The following is a 21,654-nucleotide window of genomic DNA, read 5'->3' on the forward strand; positions in this document are numbered from 1 at the left end:
TGGGGAGGAGGTCTGTTATGTCAGCCTAAGGTGCCTTTTCCCTCTACTCCTCAGTCTTCTGTCCTGCCCTATTCATTTTCTCACCGTACTCCTCTGTAGGAGCCTGCCTTAGGCTAGTCTTGAATTTAGGATTCCTCACATTCCTTCCTTAGTGCACCTCAGGCCAGGCTAGGTGCTGTGTGTTTTCTCAGTTGAGTCAGGATGCAGTGTCATCACGATGTAACTTTATTAGGAAGTGCAGCTGGAGGATAGAAAAGACTTTCTGGGTACAGCTCCCTTACCTGTGTGATGGTGTCAACACCATCCTAATCTACTAGTAAAAGTGTTACAGCTCTGTATATATATTTACTCTTCTGACATTATTAGGTGTGGAAAATCTGATTATGAAATGTGTGTGACAGCATAAATGGAAGAAAGGATCCATACTGGTTGTAGAGTTGAGCCTGCGCCAAAGTTTAGTCATGGAGCCCATCCAGCAAATGTGAATGAGTACATTTTGGATTTATGGGAATAAATGTATCTGTTGATGATGATTTTCATATAGCTCAACAAAGCTTGGGCCCAGGTCTCTAAAATGGCTGGAATGGTGCAGAAATCCAGGATTTGTGTGAAAAGCACATACAGCTTACAGGGTGACTGTCTGGCTGACCATATTCTCAAAATTTTTGTAAATTACTCAAATTCAGTACTCATCTTAATAGTTACCAGTTAAGGGAGAACCTGAACAAACATGTTTTGACAAGCTTCACAGTGGTAAATGACTAAAAATGCCCTAGAGCTGTGCTGCCATTGTTAATGCCAGTTCAGAAAACAGGTATGTGAATAAATAGCAACTACAGATGAAAGAAGGTAGATTGTCTAACTCCAATGTCTCTGACCAAGTGAGATATGTGATCACATTATGAAGGAAATTCCTCTAGTAGTTGCAGTTTGCATTGAGATGTGTTATTAAATTCTGGTTGTTGGTTTTTGTTGTGTTTTTTTTTAAAGAGGGCCAGGGAATCTCTGTTTCTGTTTCCTAAAGATACTGTAATAATTTTTCTCAAATCAAAGGAATACAATTCCTTGTCAAAGAGCATCTGTCAAGAGGGAAAAAGAGGCACTGATGGAAAGTATTCAAGGCTGGCGAGATCATTCTTGCTCCTGCTTTTACTTCAGGTTTTATTGCACATTAAGTTATCCTATGGGTATTTTCAGGCATAACTGGATTATGTCTCAGCTTTGTCTTTTGAAATGGTTCTATGCAGTGGTGAGCAGCTTTTACCTTTTTGTGTCATATCAGGGGCAATAAGTGAGTTTGCAGCATGTCTGCCTCGCTGCATGCAGGGGAATATTGTGTCTTCCAGCCCTGCTGACTCAGTTTATTCACTCAGTTATGTGATTCCATTGAGAGGACCTGTCCTTGTGTTTCCTTAGTAATGAGCTGGTTTGGCCAGCTGAGCTCACTTCCATTTTTTGTAGACTGCCTATGAAGTTGTGTGCAGACATTTGGAGGATGTTTCTGATTGACAGTTGGCTGGAAGCTGATGTTTGCACTTCCCAAGGTGTGAGTTCTGAAGTAGGGGGCTTTGTGGGGGAGTCAGGATGGTGGAGGGGGTGGAAGAGTACAGCTTGCAAAATGAAAATGGAGCAAACTTAAATAGGAAGTGGAGGGAGGGAGAGAGGGAGCATAGTGAAGGTAGACACCAGTGTCATGACTAGGGAATATGAGAAGCAGAATATGATGGCTACAGAGGACTGAACTAAGTGTAAGAATCAGTTTTCTAGAGGGTAGAGAACATTGTGTAGAGAACATTGGCACTCAAGTGTTGAAAATTTGTAGAAAAGAGTTCTTAAAATCTGGAATTTTGGCTGTTCCTCCTTTATAAAGTTGCAGTTGAACATCAAAAAACACTGAAGCCTTTTTGCATGAGCCTTTGCTAGTAATTGTAATAAAAATGGTGGGGAGGGCAAGTGGAGAGCTTAAACTATTAAAAGTGTTTTTGAAATGTTTTCGTAGTCTTATTTCTGTGTACATGCATACACTGATTGCAGAAATATTTTGGAAAAATATGAAATTTTTCATCTTTCATGAAACATATTCCTTCATGAAGGACCTTGACAGTTTGAGTATTTTGCTTGAACCCCAGATTTTACTTATACTGACTTCCAGGCTGAAGTTACTAATATATTAAATAAACTGCACTAAGTTTTGCCAGCTTCAAAGACAAAGGGGAGAAACCCTGCATCTACTCAGATAAAGCTATCCTTTCCGTGGATAGAAAGTTCCTTAGAAAGTTCCTTTATAGCTTCTGTGTTTATCAGATGGGACTGTTAAATTCAGGTTCAGCAGAACTAAGGATCCTTGGCTATTTTCTCAAAAAAAAAGTGTATATCTTCATTTAATAGCCATGATGAAATGCCTGTAAGAGATTACAGGCTAATGGGAAAAGAGATAGGAGCTGTGATTGTACCAGCCTCATGTTCTGCAGTGCTTTAATCTTTCTGAAACTTGGCTTCCAAATTGAGAAGGGTTAAGTAGCTTTAATTCCTAATATTTAACAAAAATAATTAAGTTCTTTATGCCTATTTCTTCTTACTAAGAGCAGTAAATGCATATGGATTAGCAATTCCCAGGCCTATTTGAAAATTAATGGGGTGAGAAGAATAAGTGCTTTGAAAGTAAAGAACATAGGGTGTTGTCAGAGAAACTTCTGGGCAGCAAGGAGACTTCAGACTTCAGCTTAGGTACTCTTTCTGCTGTTGCCATCCTGCTGATTTAAGCAGTCTTCCCTGACAAACAGTTGCTTATAGCTCAGTAGTCTAAAGCAAGATTCATGCTTGTAGTTAGAATATGCTAAAATAAGTTTCTCTTTGCAGGAAAACAGATAAGGCAACTTAAGTAGTAAGCTCAGTATCCTAGCACATGTAGACTCGTGGATACATGGATGTGTGAAAATGTGAGTGTCTTTCTGATAATTTTTAGGTTTCCTAAGTAATGACAGCAAGTATGAGTATGCTCTGTATATATGCAGTTCTCAATTCAGTATTGTCAGTATACAGTTTCTTACACAATTGCTGAAACATAAGTTTGTAACTGGACTTTTAACTTTAGCACCTTCTGGCACTGTGCTTAAAGTAGAACTTTTGCCTTTTTTAAGAAAGTGCAGATTTTTTTAGAATGTATATACCATATTTGCCTTGGAAAAGAGTAAATAGATCACAGCAGGAAGATAGTTGAAAGGAAGAAACAAGCTTTTTATGTATGTGATAAGCTTCTAAGGTTTTTTTTAAGCTTTTCCCAGTGGTTATCCTGGTTGGGTTTTTTTTTTTTCTATTTGTCGTGTCTGTACTCCCTATAGAGTATTACTAGCATGGGAAATTTAGGTTGTGAGGTAATCATTATGCTTCATTGTTTAAAACAAAAAAAATTTACAGATTATAAATTCAGCAGGATATTGCAAGTAGCTGTCCTGAGATGTGCCCACCTGCCACTTAATGTAGCTGAAATCAAAATCTCATTTGCATACTACACCCTGTTTGCAACTTGTTGGGTAAACAATTACTAAGAGACTATCAGTGCCATAAACTTTTTCTGAGTGCAGCTAACCTAACTTAAAGGATTTGGTTTACAGTGAACCCTCTTCCTTCCTTCACCTACTTTTCCTTCTGGCTCTTCACAGCTGGAAGGCAGTGCCTGCAATGACATAGTAAAGCCTGAACAGGGAATTGAAGCAAATAGTCCTGACAAATGTGAAGACTCCTGCCTAAAATGTCAGCCTTTATCTTGTACCTCTCCATGCTGAGGTAAAGAGGGTAGGCACTGAGGTGATGATATACAGCAGCTGCAACACTGTTGTGTAGAGTGGGAAAGGTGTTAAAAGTTCAGAAGAATCTGCAAGATTTGTGTGTTCAGTGGATGTGGCAGCCTGAAGAGCTGTCCCAACTCAAGTCCAGTTTCTGTAGTAGCTTCTTGCAGTTTCAAAGTATCTGTAGCAGGATGGTAGTTATGAAGATGAGGTGTGAGGATGGGGTAGAAGGATCGACAGCTTGATGTTAACCATGTTGGGTTTGTGCAGACAGACAGTTCATTAGAAAATTCCTGTGAAAAAGTACCTGAGAGGAAATATAGTTGTTACCAGATACAGCAGATGTAGTAATTTTTTTCAGTAATTAGCAAAATTATTTTATAAGCACATGCATATATTTCAGTTTGCAATTTGAAGGAAATAAATTAGTCTCATTAAAAAGTTGTTAGAGAAAGAATTGCTGAATCAATGCTATTTCCAGCAAGTCTGTTGAGAAGCTTCAGCTTTGTTCATAGCCTATATACAGATGTTGTGTCACTGAATCTACCATTAAGTCAGATCTGGACATAGTAGGTCAAAGCAAAGATGGTTATAAAATTCATAGCTGAATGTGTTTCTCCTTAATTTCAATCCAGTTAAAGGGAAAGAATGCTTGTCCTGGTTATTAAAACCTATTAGCAGGACAGATAGTGTGTACCTGTAAAACACTTTGTATGGCTTTATGCTTTTAGATAAGAGAAAATGTTTTTATATCAGATTATGGGAATTTTGGTTGGTTTATTTTCTGCTGTAGATTTCAGGCTTTCTTCTTAAGGTTCCATTCTTTCCTGAGACATTCATTCCATCAGCTGAATAGACAAAAGTTGTATAAATGAAAGTAGGAAGTGGTTTTGTAATTAGAGTCCAATATAATGTGCGTGTTTCTCTGGTAGACTTAATTTGGGTCATCTCAGCCAGTTTCACTGAGTTCATTATCCAAGTGTTTATTGTTACCTGTAATCATGTGAACCTGCTTCAAGGACTGAACTCTTTGCAACAGACTTGCTTCCCTTCCCTCCTTGGTGTTGCTGCTCAAACCTGCTCCTGAGGCAGAAGCTGTTGTTTTAGGATAGCAATGTCTACCAGTTTGTCACCAGGCAAATGAAGCTGTGTCAGCCAAATCTGTATTTATGTAATCAGTATTTTTTCTACATTAATGCCTTTCTTGGATCTCCCAAATGTGTCTGCTGTGAATCCACTAGACATGGGACTGCTGAATTCCTTTGGCAAGTCTGAAGTTTGTGAGAAGAGCTTGACTTTTTTCTTCCTTCTCCCTTTTAATGCAGTTAATTTCCTTGGACTCCTCCTGGGAAAATTCAGCGATTCAGGTGGGAGGTGGCTTTAGGCAGCAACTGGGAGTTGGCTATGCCCTGTCATACTGGTTTTTTTATGGATACAGGTCTCCCTTGAGTCCTGACTATTCTGTTGAAACAAATAAGACATTATCCAGAAATAATGTATTCTTCTGATTATAAAGCATCTTGACTCTATTTTTCTGAACTTGGAAGGAGAGTATTGAGATTGGCAATTTGTAACTTCTTCTGTTTTGAATATTATTATATACAATGGAAAAGGCAGTTGCGTGAGGTAATATTCCCTGAAGTAGAATTACTGATTTTGTTTGTAATTTTTGAGGGCTTTTGGCTAACTTTCTTTACTGTGCTGGACTGTCTTAAGAAGCCTTTCCTGGGACATAACTAAAAAAAAATGTCTGTGTCTCTCTGTTTTGTCTAGCTTATTCCCTAAATTTGGACTAGTCCTCAGATTAGATGAAGAACTAGTATGTTTAAAAATTAAAAAAAAATCTAGGGCTAACAACAGTCAGTTGGACTAATAACAATTAGTAATGCCTCAATTTCCTTCAGAGTGCTACTCCTGTTCTCTTGAATCATGGGCTATAAGCAAATAATGTATTGGTGTCATTACTGCAATTTAAAACAAGATAACAGAAGTGGAATATTTTTTTTAGAAGCAAAAAATTGTTAGTGTGTTATTCTTTAAAAATGTGGAGTGTAGAAATTCTAGTACTTGTGAATATTTCTGGGATAACTCACAATGAATGTTCTCTTATGAAAAATAATTTCAGGTATTATCATGCAGTTGCTTGAGTACTATCAGGAGTGTGGTGTGTGGTGTGTCATAATCTGTCATGTTCCCCAAAATACATTTTTCAATCTAATATATAATTCTCCTGTTCCACAAAACTAAGGACAATTTTTTGTGATTATTAAAAAATTACTATATTTCTAGGTATAATATAAATCTTATATTTCTGATGTCCTGATTTGTGCTTGGTCTTTGGGCTGGGGTAATAACTGGTGTTTAGCTAGCTCTGTATCTTTTAGAGATATCCCTGCAATTTCTGTGGCAAGCTGCCATATTTTCTGCTCCAATCACAAGACATTTCAGTTTCTCTTCTCAGAAAGTGTTTTCTAGCCACTTTACTTAATTTCTCATGGTAAGAAATGTTCTGTGGATGTTGTGAGCTCATCAGCCACAGTGAATAATTCATTAACAAATCACAAACTGAAATCTTTTGCGCAGATTGTCAACCAGTTTTTTCTATTTTAACAACTTCTATCAGAAGATAGAGCTGTAGTAGTCAGGCATTTGGCACTTCTCTGGAGCTTTTCTGTATGGATAGTTAAACTCTAGTTCAGAGTTAAAAGAAAAAGATGTGTTTCCATCTAACCAGGTTGTTACACTTGGAGTTTGTCAAATAAGTGTAAGTTTTTAAAAAAAACCATAGCTCTAATTCTTTCACCTCTAATTTTATTTTTTTTTCTTTTAAAGTCTAGGGACTCCATCAAGTTGGATGACCTGAAAGCAGAAGTGTCCCCACGAATTTCAGCAGAAGATCTGATAGACCTGTGTGAGTTGACAGGACCTAGCCATTCCAAAACACCTGTAAAGAAAACAAAGCCTAGCAAGCCGAAGCTGCTGGTGGTGGACATCCGTAACAGCGAAGAGTATCCTTCAGATCTGAGTGCTGGCCTTGCTGAATCCTGCTTGTGCCAGTTGCTTCCTCACTGTCTGCAGGCTGCTGTGTTAGAATGGTGCATAATGGAGAGAGAGGGATCTGGTAGAGCTGGAGTGCAAGTGCTGATGGCCAGGGGCTTTTTGGTATGGAGAGGTCTGGTTTGCAGGGCAGAGGACAAATGTATTTTTCCCTTCCCACTGTAAGTTGTGGGCTTAGTGAAATCACTTTGTACCAGTAGCACAAGTGCTTTAATGTTACATTTTTCTTTATAACAGGTGCTGTCAGCAGACCGTCCCCATTTAAAATGACCAATATTTTGGAAAGGTGTGAGGCTTTCCAGTTAAATGGAAATGAGATAGAGAAAAATTGATAGCTGATGTGCTTTGCCAGTCCCTCAGTGGAAAATTGATTCCTGTTGAGTGCCTTTTAGCTATGTCAGGTAATGCAACCAGGTAGCCATCCTAACTTAAGTCCTCTAGTAGCTGATAAGCAGGAAAGATTTGAAGGTGTTTTGGAGCTGTGTTTTTACCAGGGTCACTACCCTGTCTACACCTTACACATGTGTTCCTTTTCAAGTTATTTATACAATTATACAGTTCTTTGCATAAGGACTATTTCTTTAAAATTCTTTGTTTTTTCCTGAAATAGGGTAATTGCAGGACTGGGATTGTTTACATTTAGGAAGGGGTAGTCCTTCTTAAAGATGTTTAGGTATGTTTGAAGTTTATAGTAGACTAAAATGTGCTGCCCATTATATAATATGTGGACTGATACCCTAATACCCATCTGGTATTAACAGGTAGGAAGTGCCACTAGAAAGGCAGCCTGGTAGTAGTAAAATTGCCCTTGAGTGTACTGGTTAGTATATCATTTGCAGAAGAGAATATCTGGTATGTAGAAAATTATCGAATTATCAGCAGTTTTGAACATAAATTGGAAACCAGAAGAATACTGCATTCAGTGTCCTGTTCATTCTTGCAATAAGGAAACAGGCTTTGTGTTTGTCACAAAATTTCAACAAAATAAGATAGGATCAGACTGTATGTTTCGTTTCTGTGGTGTGTGTTTTAAAATGTGACAGACCACTGTGAGGTGTTTCAAAAATATGATAATTTTGTATATTTTGGTTTTAGTCTTTTTCACCATGTATGTCTGTCATGCTAAACTTTGCTTTCGCTTTGTTTTCTCAGTGCTTTGAGAAAAGCATGAGAGGACTTCCAACAAGTATCAAACACGCTTCATATTTCATAATATGACCCACACGAAAGCTGACGGATTGTTTTGTAATGAATCTCATCTTGCAAGGCCAAGACCTACCAGCACTGTTTCAGTTGGCCAGCAATTCTTCTAAGGCTTATTTCATTAGGCATGTTAGCAGATATATTGGCAGCCTTCCATTCCTGTTTTGAAGTTATAGCTGCATATTTATGGTCTCTCAGTCTGTAGCACAAAATCCTGGCCTTTTTGTTAATTGTCTTAGCAATTAGAACTTATTTTAAAGACTAGGTCATGTTTCTCTAGCTGTACTCAGTAGTTTAAGTAACTAAATATATACAAAGTTATTTTCTGTCTAAATGATGATCATTTCAGAACCTGTTCAATAGCAGTGGGAGTTATGTGGTTATAAATGGGGTTGGGGAAATGGGATTGGCACAGGGGAGTGAAGGAGGGATATAATTTTCCCATTCAAAATAGAAATAAACTGACAACATTAATGAATGGTACATGATCATCTTTTGTTCTTTCAAATGTTTTTTATATAGCCATGCTTTTCCCACACTATAACAATGATGATCATAAAACTGAAACTGTTACATAAATAATGAGAAACGAATGCTAGTATTACTCTAAGTCAGTTAAGTCTTACCCCTATTTAAAGCAGCTCATTTATTTAATAGAATTTTGGGATTTCTTTATAAATTTAACTAGCTTTCTGCAAGTACAGTAATAGAGTGACTGATCTCAATATTTGACATTGTGTATATTTTTGCAGAACTTTACTGATTCCCACCTCTTCAAAGCTGTTTTTGCTTATAGCTGGGGAAAGGGAGTGTTCCAGGCATGTGTGTACAGTCTAAGAAAGTAATTCAGAGTTTTGTCAAGGCCATAGTTCATTTTCAAATTAATAAAAAGCTAGGTAGTAGTAGTCCAACTTAATTTTTATTTAAGAGACCTTCACATTCAATATTTGTTTATAAAATCTCATTGAATGATCATCCTCTGAAACTGAAGGACAGCTAACTATGGTGTCTCAGAGTTGTTTGCTTTTCAATACCCATTACACACTTGCTTTTAGTGGGACTGCAGATAATACACATGGTGCTCATTGTCTGGGAATCTGAGGTCATATACATTAGAATTTCAATTTGGATCAAAATAGTAGAGGACTTGTGGGGGTTGACAGGAAGTTGAGGATATTCCTGATAATCCCCGTTTAGTTTTGGTTCTCATTTTAAGTACTTCATTCTTTTTGCATAAAATGCCTCTGGAAGAGGTGCTTATTGGTATTTGGCTCCTCTTAACAGACTGGAGTTGAAGTGAAAGCCACAAAATTAGGTGTACTGGGGATATTGGCTCTTCAGTACTAAGTATTTAATTTAGCAGGTCATTTTCTGTAGTGCTGTGCTGTGTCCTTTTTTGAACCAAACAGCTCTTCATTCTGTGCTTGCTTTCATCTGTTGTGTTGGAAGGTTTTTCTCCATATGAGTAAACAGTAAATGAGGTTTGTCAAAATACTGTATCACAAAAGACCAATGGTGTTATATCATGGCAGCCAGGATGAAGAGCAGGTTCACCCTACAGCTATTCATGTTCCACAGGTTTCTCTGCCTTTCAGAACTCCTTAACTGATCCTCCTAAGCTTTAACCGTGGCCACATTTCTGGCAGCATCAATGTTCCTTTTGCATCAGCATTTACTGCAGAAGGGGATCTCATCCAGTGCCCAGCAACTGCCACACTGCAGAGCTTTAAAGGAAGAGTTGTGGTGATTGTAGGAAATGCAGTGAAGAACACAGCTGCTGTAAGTATATTGCTGTAATGTATGTTTTTATCCTTAGAGATACATCAATAGCATGCATATGGCAGTAATAAAATAAATGCCAGAGTCTGGAAAATTTAGATTAGAATTTTGTGACAGGATTTGGGGTGGTGTTTTTGTTGTTGCTCATTTCTGCTACTAGATAAAGACATTTCCCTTCAAGTGGTCCATTTTGAAATGAAATTGCTTTACATTTAAAATCTTTATTGCTGTCATGCCAGAGAAGGGACATCGGCACTTCTAATGTGCATCAGTAAGAGCTTTCAAAATTGGCTTGCATTCACTTTTTGTGGAGTTAGGAAGGATACATAAGGTGAGTTGGATGGGGACAGATTCATTATGAAGTGCAAAAGAAATAAGATATAATTCATATTCCTACTAGTAAGAAACAATGTATTCCCAATTTTTTAGAATCACTTGTTCCTGCAGTTGTGCTCAGTGAAGAGGAGAATGATCCTTACTGGTAACTTTTGTATGATATATTTATTGTCAGTGTCTTTAGCTAGACAGGAAGAATATTCAAACTTACCTATTCCTTTCTATAACAAAATATTTGATGGTGTTGAGAACTGCCAGAGTAACAACTGAAAGTGCATAAGTATTTATTTCACTATACTTCTCTCATATGAAGGAAAGTTATCCTTTTTTTTTCAGACACACTCTTAATTATGGTATACCTTTAGTTCACCCATTTCTTAAGCCTGTTTACACAAAGGACATGAACTGTAACCCTGATATGACAAGGAGGACTGTGAATCACTAAAAGGTCTTAATGTCAGGAGCAGCAGAAGCATCAACCCAGCACATGATGTTCATTTAGTACCTGTAGGGAGTTGTAAGTAGATGGAGAAATCCCCTTTATGGAGAAATCCCCTTTATTAAACTGCATTTCATCATCTAGAAAATTAAGTTGTGATATGTATCAGGTTTCTTAAATAGTAACAGAGATGGCATGAAAGAGACTGTAAACCAGCTCTCACACAGTTTCAGTAATTAGTATGTAGATTTGTGTGTGAATCTAGGCAAGTTCATCTTTTTTAATGTTTCAAAATTTTTGAAATTAACATGAAATGTTTCCTTTGCTGTGCAGCTAAAGAAATCTTGCCGTGTGCTTAGTGCAAGTACTTCAGTCACGTGGGAGGTGCTGTCTTATCCTCTAAGCCCAGATTTGCTGCAGCCAAGACAATGTTGACCCAGAATTGTCAATACAGAAAAGAAATGCTGCTTTGCCTCTTGATTTGCTTTTAGGGTTCTTGAATTCCTAACAAAAGAGTTTTGAGCTTTAAATAGTAACAAAATACTGGATTGACCAGTTTGACCACAAATTAATTGAATACTAAAGCCTAAATACTGGCTGGAACTGAGCACCTCTGTCACACTTTTAAAGTACATATAACACCAGCCTCAATTTGACTGTGCGGATAAAACCCTTTCTTTTGTGGATAATTTTTTAAGGCCAGTTTCATTTTTACTCTGCACAGCTGCATAGAACTGTCTGTCACACCCAAGCTGTGTAGCTCAAGGCTTGACAAGAGCAATAGTTATTACCTTTTAAATTTTACTAGGTAATCCAATCAGAGGAAAAAATTTAGAAGTGAATGCATGGAAATAAAACCAATTTTTGTCCATGTTATAAGATGCTCAACTTGAAATGTATATTTTCTAAACAGAGATATGTATTTCCAGATTAAATGAGATGAGCCAAAAATTGTACCTTCTGCCATAAGGGAGAATTTTTCACAACTGTTCACTGATATTTACTCCACTAAAAATTTGGAGATTGCTATATGTTTAGTTTAAATTTATATAGGACTGAGAGGCAGATGTAAGTGTGAAAAAACCACTAATTGTTTATGTGACTGTTTCTAATTAGAAGGTTGAATCTTCTAATTGTGCTTCAAATGAACAGCCTACTTGGCATCACTTAAAAATAATTTAAAAAGCAAAATGAAGTATACTGAACAGACCTATAGAAAAAGTCTTCTTGTACTTTTTTTCTGTTTCTATTTTTTACATTTGATTTGGTGCCAGATGATAAAAAAATTAAATTGGAAAGAAAATGCTGTCTAGAATTATTATATTCTGAATAGAATATGAGATGTAAGAGGGAAAACTGAAAGCTTCACCACAGCACTGTTTCAGCAAGAGGATAAGGAAGCCAGCAGTGTCACATGGTGCCTCTGGATCTGACAGCTCTGGTTCAAGTTGAACACTTCCTTAGTACAGAATTAAAACAGGGCAATCCTGCATGGTAAGCCATTGATGCTACTAACCCTAAATTTAAATTAATATATTAGCTGATGTACAAGAGGCTTACTGAATGCACCATTAGCAGCATGAAGATATTGCAAAAGAGGTATTGTGTGGTGGTGTTTGGCTCACACTTCTCTGGAGAATATTCCTTCCTCTCAGGTGCTTCTCACTTGGTGCCAGCCTTTCTTCTAGGTTTTTCTGGGCATTTGGTAACTGAGCAGGTATTTGTTTGTCTCTGCAAACAGCAGGAAACCTCCACATAAAGGGCATAATTTTGGAGTTCATCAATCAGATTCTATTTTGATCTTTAACTTTTGGATAAGTTAAATGGCAGCATCTCTGAAGTGAGTTGAATGCCCCTTTCCCACCTCCATAGACAGATAAGCACCTTGTAAATTCCATTATGGACAAAGAATCATTACAGTTGGGACTGTAATAGTTAAATGAGTAATAAGTGTTCAACTGTAGTTTCTTCTTTGGTCTAGGACAAATAACATGTCTCCTGATTTTTGTCACTTTGGAAGTCAGAGATACAGCAAGGAAAATGGTGGATTATAGTTGTGCATATGTAGAACAGGGATTATTTTAGGTCTTTTTAGGGAAGGGTGACATTACTTCATCTTCCCTCCTTCAGTCAGCTTTGATGTGCTAAGCCATTATCTATTTCCATTTCAAACTTTTGTCTGTATTACTGCAATGTTGACTGAATTTAGAAGAGGAGAAATGCCTTACCTGACACTAAATCATTCTCTAGCAATTTAATTTTGACAGTGGCATACTTCTACTTCTGTCACATGGTTGTTTAATAAATGTGTTTCCCCCAGTGGTTTAATATATGTGCTTTATTGTCAGCTAAATGCTATAACAGAATAAAATATACAGGATGCTTTAATCTGTCTAATAATTAGCAACTTATTTATGTTCTGCTTGGAAGAAGACAGATAAGCTGTAAGTCAAAGCTTAAAAAAAAATCTGTCTTTATACCTGGGAAATAAATTCTAAATTGTAAATTCTAATTGTTACATCGATTACTTTTTGTCTAGATAAGTTATGCTGCTATAAATTTATTGTCTAGACAACTTCTGTAAGTTACTGAAGCAAAGTAGTCATTCTTACTGCATTGCAAAAGCTAATAGATAAAATACATTCATTATCTCCAAAACAAAGACAAGAAGTTCTGATTTTACATGAGATCTTTCTGACCCTTTTCAAGGCAAGAGGAAGGGGGTCAAATTCAAAATTCTTTTTGTATAACATATTCTTACCTTGGAAAAAAAGTTTTTTTTCTATATGGATATAGCATATAGTGTTTCCTCTCTCCCAGCGCACTGTCAAAAATGCATTTCTTCTTATATGAAGACTGAGGTACATAGGTTAAAGTGTCTGGTTACTACTGAATTTGTGTGATTTTATTGTCATCTTCCCCAGGCCTTTTTAAAAGCCTTTGCCAGAGAAGCAAGTCCTTGCATGATTTCTTCAGTTATAAACTAGTCTTAAAACCACAAATGGATGCCTATGAAGCTTGATAGGGTGATCTGAAGATTAGGTATTGCACAGAATACTAAAGAACAGGTGCTTCTAAAGACAGATACTTTTATTTGGAAGGGCCTAATGAAATCTCTGGAGTGCAAGTAAACAGAAATTAGGCAATAAACTTCTGGAGATGTTTCCACTGTACATATTTTAGGCTCTGTTTCCCTGTAAATAGTTTCTGCAGAAAAGTGACTGAACAATTGGAATGAAAACTCTTATCTTTGAAGGGATGGAGGGGCCCCTTATGATTCCCAGAATGGCTCTTTCATGTTTGTTTTGTTAAGGCCCCATTCTCCCATCTGCATTCAGACTCAGAGCCTACTGGAATCATCAGAGCCTCCTTGTTGCCTTTAGAGATTAAGCTTGTATTTTGAAAAGTTTGAAACATTTTAGTTAATCAGCAACGATCGTTCTGGTTGTAACTCTCCCCAGTACATGGCTAAGTCTTCTTTATTTTGTTCTGTAAGTTTAGCCCTTTTTATTATTGCAGCAAGTGTAATGTATGCATGCTTTCCTTCATGGAGCGAGAGCAGCCCTGCTGCTGTTGCCAGTACATGCTCTCCACACAGCCTGAGAGACACTTGGGCTGCCAGCCAGGAGCTGTGGTGTGCTCTTGTCACTCTGCCCCTACCCCTGGCTTTGGTCAGTGAGCACTGAATGCCTCAGGTACAGCAGTGAGGACCTAAATCTCTCACTGTCACAGCCAGCTGTGAAAGAGGAAGGGAGAAAATGCAAGATTTTAGGGGCAGAATTTGTGTTCTTTTTTTCTCTGAAGTGCCAAGGAAAACAGGCTAATTCTAGAACTCCAAAATAGATTATCTTTTTAATTTTTTTACTGAGACCAGTGGTAGCAGCCACTGGAAATTTTAGTTATTTGATGTAGGAGTTGTTTGGCTTGTCTGTATTCCTTAATATGCAGAGGTTTGGATGCCTCTGGAATCATGGAGTTGATTTGCTTTACCTATGAAAATATGTCTGAGAGATGCTGGCAAGCAAGGTGTCAGCTCTTTTCAATCACCTGGGAAATCTCTTGAGGACAGGAAAGGTGGGAGAATGGTGAACCTGAATCTTGGAGTGGTGCTGTCAGGCTCCAGAATTTCTCCAGACATCTGTCTTGGCAGTGGTTATAGTCCTTGTGGACTGAACCTCTGAAAGAGTACTCTTGTCCTTGATGGAGCTTGCATGGATTAGGTTGTATCCATGTTGCTTAGGGCTACTGCATTATGATATAGAATTTCCACTTTCTGGAGTTGTTTCTCAGCTCTGAGACAGAGTTTTGTGTTTCCTGGTATTCCAGTTCAGAGAATCTGAAATGGTGATAACTGAAATAGAGATGGTAATGAACTACAAATATTTGTTATAGGTTTGGGACCTTGTGTAAGGATATACCAGCTAGAATGGTGCTGGTGAATTTGGCAAATACAATATCCATAGTGCTTATCTGGATCAATGTTGTTTTGCATTTCTCTAAGCTGTATCTGAGCCAGCCTTTGAATAGGATGGACTCACTGACTGACTGACTGCTGCAGGAGGGGTTGAGTAGAAACTGGACAAAAATTGCAGTTTGGGTAGTGTTAGGAGAAAGTACTACAAATCAGAAAGAAATGTTTTTCATTATCAAGTACTTATTTGACCATTTTTCAAGATCATAGACCTGGGGGGAGGTAGTAGAATCTTTCACAAAGACTCTTACTTCTTTTTTTTTTATATCCAAGCCAGCTGTTATGCCTCTTTTCAAAATTACATATTTATGTTCCCTAACAGCTTTTTTTATTTTGTTAAGTGAAAAATATAATAGTTTTCCTTCTGTATTTTCATTTTATTTTCCATTCATGTCTAATGTGTGCACTGTATTTATTTTGCTCAGTATAAATTAGCGGTATTACAACAGCTAAATATCTGCAACTGACTTTAATTTTCAAGTGCTCACTTTCAGCTGGGTTTTTTCAATGTATATAATTTCTAGGTGGAAAATTTAAAAGACAGGTTTTTAAAATTTTTCCCTTGAAGAAATTTGTGTTTACTCTTACTTTCATTCTCAGTAAAACTTATTCTGAAACCAGCTATTATTACCTGTTTATTTAGGCTTATTTTCAAATCTTTGCATCTAAGTACTTTAAGTTACTGCTGTGTTTTTGTACTGATGGAATGGAAAGTGTTCCTTTTTGGCCAGGTCTACATATAGAGAATTTTCCCTTGATCTTGTTAGAGCAGTTGGTTCTGTGTTCCACCCCGCCCACCCCCTAGTACATGTTTGCACTAAGTTGTCCTTTCTGTGTTGTTTTTTGTTTTAACTTCCATTCAGTTTATGGTAATACTACAACCAACAACTAGGCACTGTTTTGTTGATGTGGGAAGTTTTAGACTTCTGTCTTTTCCATGGTGTTCAAGTCTTGTTTCATTTATCTGGAACCCTTTAATGTAAGAAGTAGCTGGCTAAAAATAATCTTGTGTACTGGATCTGTGTTGTGGCATATGGAGAGTGTTGTTTAAAAAGTTTCAAACTGATCACTTTGACTGTTGAGCTTTCAGAGAGGTGTAGGTGAACTCTTGGACTGAAATCACAAAGCAAAATAGACTGCAATTCATGAGAGATTTGTGTAGCATGAGTTACAAGTGAAATCTAGAAATAATCTTGTGGAAATGAATGAATACTACAAAATTTGATTGATATTTCTCCTTCGACTTCTATTTTCCTTCTGACTCTTTCGGAGCATGCTGTTAATATTTATACCATGGTAACACTTGTCACAGCCAACATTTTTGGTATTCTGGTGCAGTATGTTACTCCTCCTTCCCTCCCAGTGTGCCCTTTAATTACAGCCTGTCACAAGAATGTCTGGGAAAGTGAATAATGTGTACATAGCAGCCCTCGTGGCTGGCCCGAAGGGTGCTGGGAGTGGGGCTGCTCCCGCTGTTGTGTTCTCACACTCTGCTGTGGACAGCCTGAAAACGAGACGTGCCTGGCATGAGACATGCAGCACTTGAAAGCTGTTCTTTTGCTGCTTGGAACAGAGTAGTAGAAACATTTTGATAAATTCTCCAATGTGCAGATCATTAAGGTTCTTGATGGTACTTAAAGGAGCAGTCCTGTTATGCCATTTATATTGAGAGCATCACCAAGGCAGGGTAAAATGTTTAATATTTGCCCAGATTTTGGTATGAATTTCCTGTGATCTTGTCTGGAAGCCTCACTTTTTGTATCTGCATGAAGAGTCTTAACTGACTACTTTCAAATGCAAATTGCAGCTTTCTGGCTCAGTTATACTCACCAAGAAGGTTGTTTTATGTGGAATTGATGGATGCATTAGTTAATAGAGGAACTGTGTTTCCAAAGTCTTCAGCAAAGCCATCAAATAGTAGTCATTAAAAAAGTTTCTCACTTATTCATCCTTTCAGATGTAATATTTGCTGTGAAAGCAGCAAGAAGAATTTCAATTTGGAAGTTCAGTTTAAACATTAGATGCAACCAGGGAAAGCACAGGAACTGAACTTGGGAATCTCATTTTGAGGAAAGGCCACCTGAAGCAGAAAGTAAAAAGCTGAAAGTCTTGTAGTATCCCCTGAAGCCTTTCCTCAGATAGGAACAACTCCCATTTCCCCCAACAAGTCGTCTTGTGTAAATGAAAGCAGAAGCATTACAGAGGAGTGTGATCCATTGGTGGTGTGGGGAAAGATATATTTCAGAAGTTATGTCAACATAAACATTTGATAAATTTGAGAAAGTTTAATCACATAATAAAGTACTGCTTATTTCTATTTACAGAAATATATTTCTGTATAATGGAATTTAATTGTACACTACCTTTATGTGTTTCAATACATCTGTGTATAAGATGTAGATGATTTACAGGTTGCTGAGGATGATGTAGCCCATGGGCTTATCTCTTCACCATGTTATTTTCAGTCTTAACAGCATCTTTGTAGATTGGATTATTTAGTAAACTACAAATTACGTATTCAGGTGCCTGTTAGTAAGCTTCTAGTTGACACTTTCTGTTTGCATTCCAGGATGGCAGTTTCTGCTGTAGAAAGTCTGGGGTATTCATTCAAAAGAACATTGGGATTTTTTTGATGCATGAAATTTTGCTCTTTCTGGATTGCTGATTTTTTTTCCCAGCTTTTTAGGAAATATTAATTTTTTTTAATCTTTATTTCTTTGATTCAGGCTAGTGCTATTTGGCATAACTGAGTGTCAAATTGGGGAGAAAATCTATGTAGCTATTTCAAATAGTCCTTCCTCTCGTGCCCCTCCATCAGTGTGTACACCAGAAATAACACTCCCCTGTATTTTGAAAACAGTGGCTTCATGGAGTGTATTTTGGCAAGGCAAGGTAGCAGGTGGTATTGGAACATTTCAGGCACATGGTGAACAAGTTCCTGTTCTTGTCTGCAACAGACAGGCTCCTCTGTCTGGGAGAGGGTGGCACAGACATGTTCAGAGGAACAGAACTATAAAAAGTCAAACCTTTAATAAAGAAGACTGCTGTGCCAGTAAGAGAATATTTCTAAGTCTATGCTTTGCCAAAAGTTGCTATTTCTACTTCCAGTGAAAAAAAAGGGGGGAAGGCAGAAGGGAAAACTAGGAATGTCTTTAATCAGCTCAAGTCCTGTTGCCATGTAACTTAAACCTGGAGTCTTCTATGCAGTGCCTGGGCAGATGTATGAGCAAAGCTCTTGGAGGCTGATATTGAGAATTGGAAGGAACCCTGAGCTTATGTCAGTGTACCTCTAGGTCCCTGACTCGCAGCTGATTCCCACAGAAGTGAGATACTGGTAGTAGCACATTTCCTGCTCAGTGGTTTTTCCCTGGCTGGATGTTCAGCTGCAATATTTTGAATTGTATTTGCAGCATTTCTCACTGAAACTAGGCAGACAGCAGCAAACAGTTCTGTGACAACTTAAAAAAAAAAAAATAAAAAAAAAGGAGCTCATCTTATGGTATATCATCTTAAGTTCATCTTATGGTATATAATCTTGTGCTTTCTGCCATCATTGCTATCGGCCCCAGATTTTGCTGTGCTTGCTTCCCAGAGGCTCTGCAAGAAGCAACAAATTCCTCACTATAAAGTTTTAAAGTAACCTTGTCATATGCAGTGAAGAAAATCTATTTTTAGACATGCCTTGGTTACTAAAGCAGTTCTAAAATACAGTGGGACAGAGGCTTTAATGCTCAAACCCCAGGTACAAGGCATTTTTTTGTGTATTTTCTTTTAAGATTACATTGAATGGTAGTTATATTAGGGTTAGGGCATTCAAAACACTTGGAGCAGGATTTACAGTTTATTATCAGCATTTTAAAGTTATCAGTAGTCAGAGAGTGGAACATCTCTGTTGACACATGGAACATTGTACTCAGGAAATAACGTGCTGCTTCCTGCCAGCCTGAAGGCTTGTTGTCATTTTTCATTGCTGCTGGCTCTGAGCAGCGTTGGTGTCTAAGGCACAGCACTGTCCATTAGTCACAGGTGGAGAGCACTGTGAGGTGACAGATATGTCCATGTGAAGTAGAGATATCTGGTAGGAGTATTTCACTGGGAATATTAACTATTTTTGCAGTTCATGGTGTGCACAGCTGAGTGCTATCTTTGTCTCTACTGCACACTGCATCTTTATGGACTGTGATTGTAACGAGGTATTTGGGCTCTCCTAGTAATGTCTCTGTGCATATTACATATTACACCACCTGTGCAGCCAAGTACCTTTCCAAAAGCATAGCATTTACTTTTCTCATGAAAGCTGACATCCACATATGGTGGAAGTTTACTGTCAGCTGCTTTGATTGCTGGATTGCAGGAATTGTTTTATTTAATTCTTTGACTCCTGTACTGAATAACCCAAACTGGTGGGGGAAGAGATGTTTGAACTTTGAGTCTTCCCTAGGCAGCCACCTGAAATAAATTTAACAGCCAAAATGTTGACAGGTAATCGTGTAGTATATCTAGTTCTGCCTCAGCACTGTTATGCTGTAATAGGTAATTAGGAGGAAAGCAAATGAAAAAAGAAATCCCATGTATTGAGTTTGATTGGGGTGCCCACAGCTGTTCCTGAGCCGGTAATTTAGTTGTTTGTGCAAAGGCAGCGACCTGGACATCACACTTGTTCTCAAATAGCATCACTAATTATTTTAGAGAGTCAAAAAAGGAATTGCAAATGTTTTACATAGCCCGTTGGAAGCACTCAAGGATTTTACAACTGGTACTGATTTGACAACCAATTTTGAAGAAACAGTCTCAAAGACTCGGATGGCAGAGCAATCTCTCACAGCTATTGGAAATGAAGTAAAACTATTAATTTCTCACTGATAAGTCCATTTTGGTGCTTGCTTTTTAATGTGTTGTAGTCAGTATATAGAAGGCAAGTTCAACATGTAATGCACAAAATATTGTTTGGATTTTGGTATTCTGAAACATAATTTTGATTTTTTTTTTTACTCATGATTATTTTGATATACAAAATATCTTTGTCAGTGCAATAATGTTTCACAGAGTTCCTATGTGGAAAGTGGCAATTGCTGCTTGGTTTATGGCACAAACTGCTCAAGGAGAGAGGCTTTCCATGGTGGGGGGGATACCTGCTCATACTATTGAACCTGCCTGTGGGCAGACTGGTGGGAGCAAGAAAGATTAGAGATGGTAGACCCCAAATTCATATCTGACATCTGTGAGATCAAATCACATCAGACAAGCTTGACAGGTAAGCAAGTGAGTTTACCCTCAAACTGTGATGCTTGTACCCTTGGGAACTTACAGAAAAGAACTGGGAGTTCAGCTAGTGTACAGAAGAATATTTTTTAGTTCATGCTTTGAAAGAGGCTCCAGTGATTGCCCTGAGATTAAACAGTCTTTTTAGAATGAGGTAAAAACCTGCCTAAGCAGAGATAAATAAAGTTCATTGTTATTAGTGTGACACTTTCATGTTTTAACTTTCAGCTGTTTCACTCTGGCCTGAGCTCCTGTGTTGGACTTGTTGGTGCAAAAAAAAAGAACTTCCTAGGGTCTGATATTTTTTGTTTAATTTGCCTTATGTAACAGAGTTATTGTCACTTAAGGACTATGAGATGCAGTGGGCTAATGATGTATCTGCTTCAGTTTGCAGCTCATCTAGTGAAAAACAAGTACCCAAGGGTCTGCATCCTTGATGGAGGAATCAACAAGATCAAGCCAACTGGTCTCCTCACTGTTCCTTCTCCACAAATCTAAGTGACTGTAAACGTTCAGGACAATCTGTCTCAAGAGGAAAGTCCTACCTACAACACAGATATCCTGAACCTAAAGGGCATTATGGCATCTTCACAAGCTATCCTGGTGATCAGTGTCTTATCCTGCAGCTGTAGAGCCCAGGAGTTTTGTGTTTGTTCTTTAATATAGAGCTTAGTTGGAACTGATCAAAGCTGAAGCTTTAAGCTTTCCAAGAAACCCCTTTCAGCACTGATGCAGTGCAGAAGTGCTTGGGCAAGTCTGAACAGAGAGAGAGGAACTTACCTGGCTTTTGGTGGCTTATATTTCTGTGAAACAAAATTAACTGGCACTTGATGCCTCTAAGGTGCACTTAGATTATTTGAAAAAGTATTTTACTGTGAATATTGAAAGTAGCAAAATGAAACTGTAACATGAATATTGTGTGAAAAAGTGTGTTCCTTAATATTTGAAAAGTAATTGCTGTATCTTCTGACTTGCTTTATTTCTGAAAAACTGTTTTTTTCATCGGGTTTGGAAATAAAGATGTGTCCCAAATTGAAAGTCACTGTAAGAGCAGCTGCTGATTCAATCCAAAATCTATCACAAGCTGGAAAATTTCTTCTACTCTGTGGTGAATTTAACAATCTATTTCTATAGTCATATCAAATGTAACAATTTCTGGAACAATTACAGTTAACAGAAAGGTGGGCTTTCAACAATACTGTGTCTTAGGAGTATAAATAATTTCTTCTTAAAATAATAATGTGCTTCCATTTTAGAATCTCAAGCCTTGGAAGGAAATACTGCAATTTTAATTTTCATGTGAAAACATTCTAGAATTA

The 21,654-nt window shown here is 37.6% G+C and overlaps 1 protein-coding gene across 3 annotated transcripts in view; it reads left to right on the forward strand.

The window, feature by feature from the left end:
- TBCK (TBC1 domain containing kinase) overlaps positions 1 to 21,383 on the forward strand; it is a 90,404-nt gene extending 69,021 nt beyond the window's left edge. For all 3 annotated transcript variants that reach the window (XM_068187455.1, XM_068187456.1, XM_068187457.1), the window contains 3 exons: positions 6,621 to 6,796; positions 9,668 to 9,827; positions 20,723 to 21,383. In XM_068187455.1, the coding sequence (XP_068043556.1) occupies positions 6,621 to 6,796; positions 9,668 to 9,827; positions 20,723 to 20,833 (447 nt within the window). In that variant the 3' untranslated portion in view covers positions 20,834 to 21,383. The remainder of the gene's footprint in view (positions 1 to 6,620; positions 6,797 to 9,667; positions 9,828 to 20,722) is intronic.
- Positions 21,384 to 21,654: the final 271 nt, after the last annotated feature.

The sequence above is a fragment of the Anomalospiza imberbis genome, chromosome 4 (assembly GCF_031753505.1).
Source record: "Anomalospiza imberbis isolate Cuckoo-Finch-1a 21T00152 chromosome 4, ASM3175350v1, whole genome shotgun sequence".
Lineage (NCBI taxonomy): Eukaryota > Metazoa > Chordata > Aves > Passeriformes > Viduidae > Anomalospiza > Anomalospiza imberbis.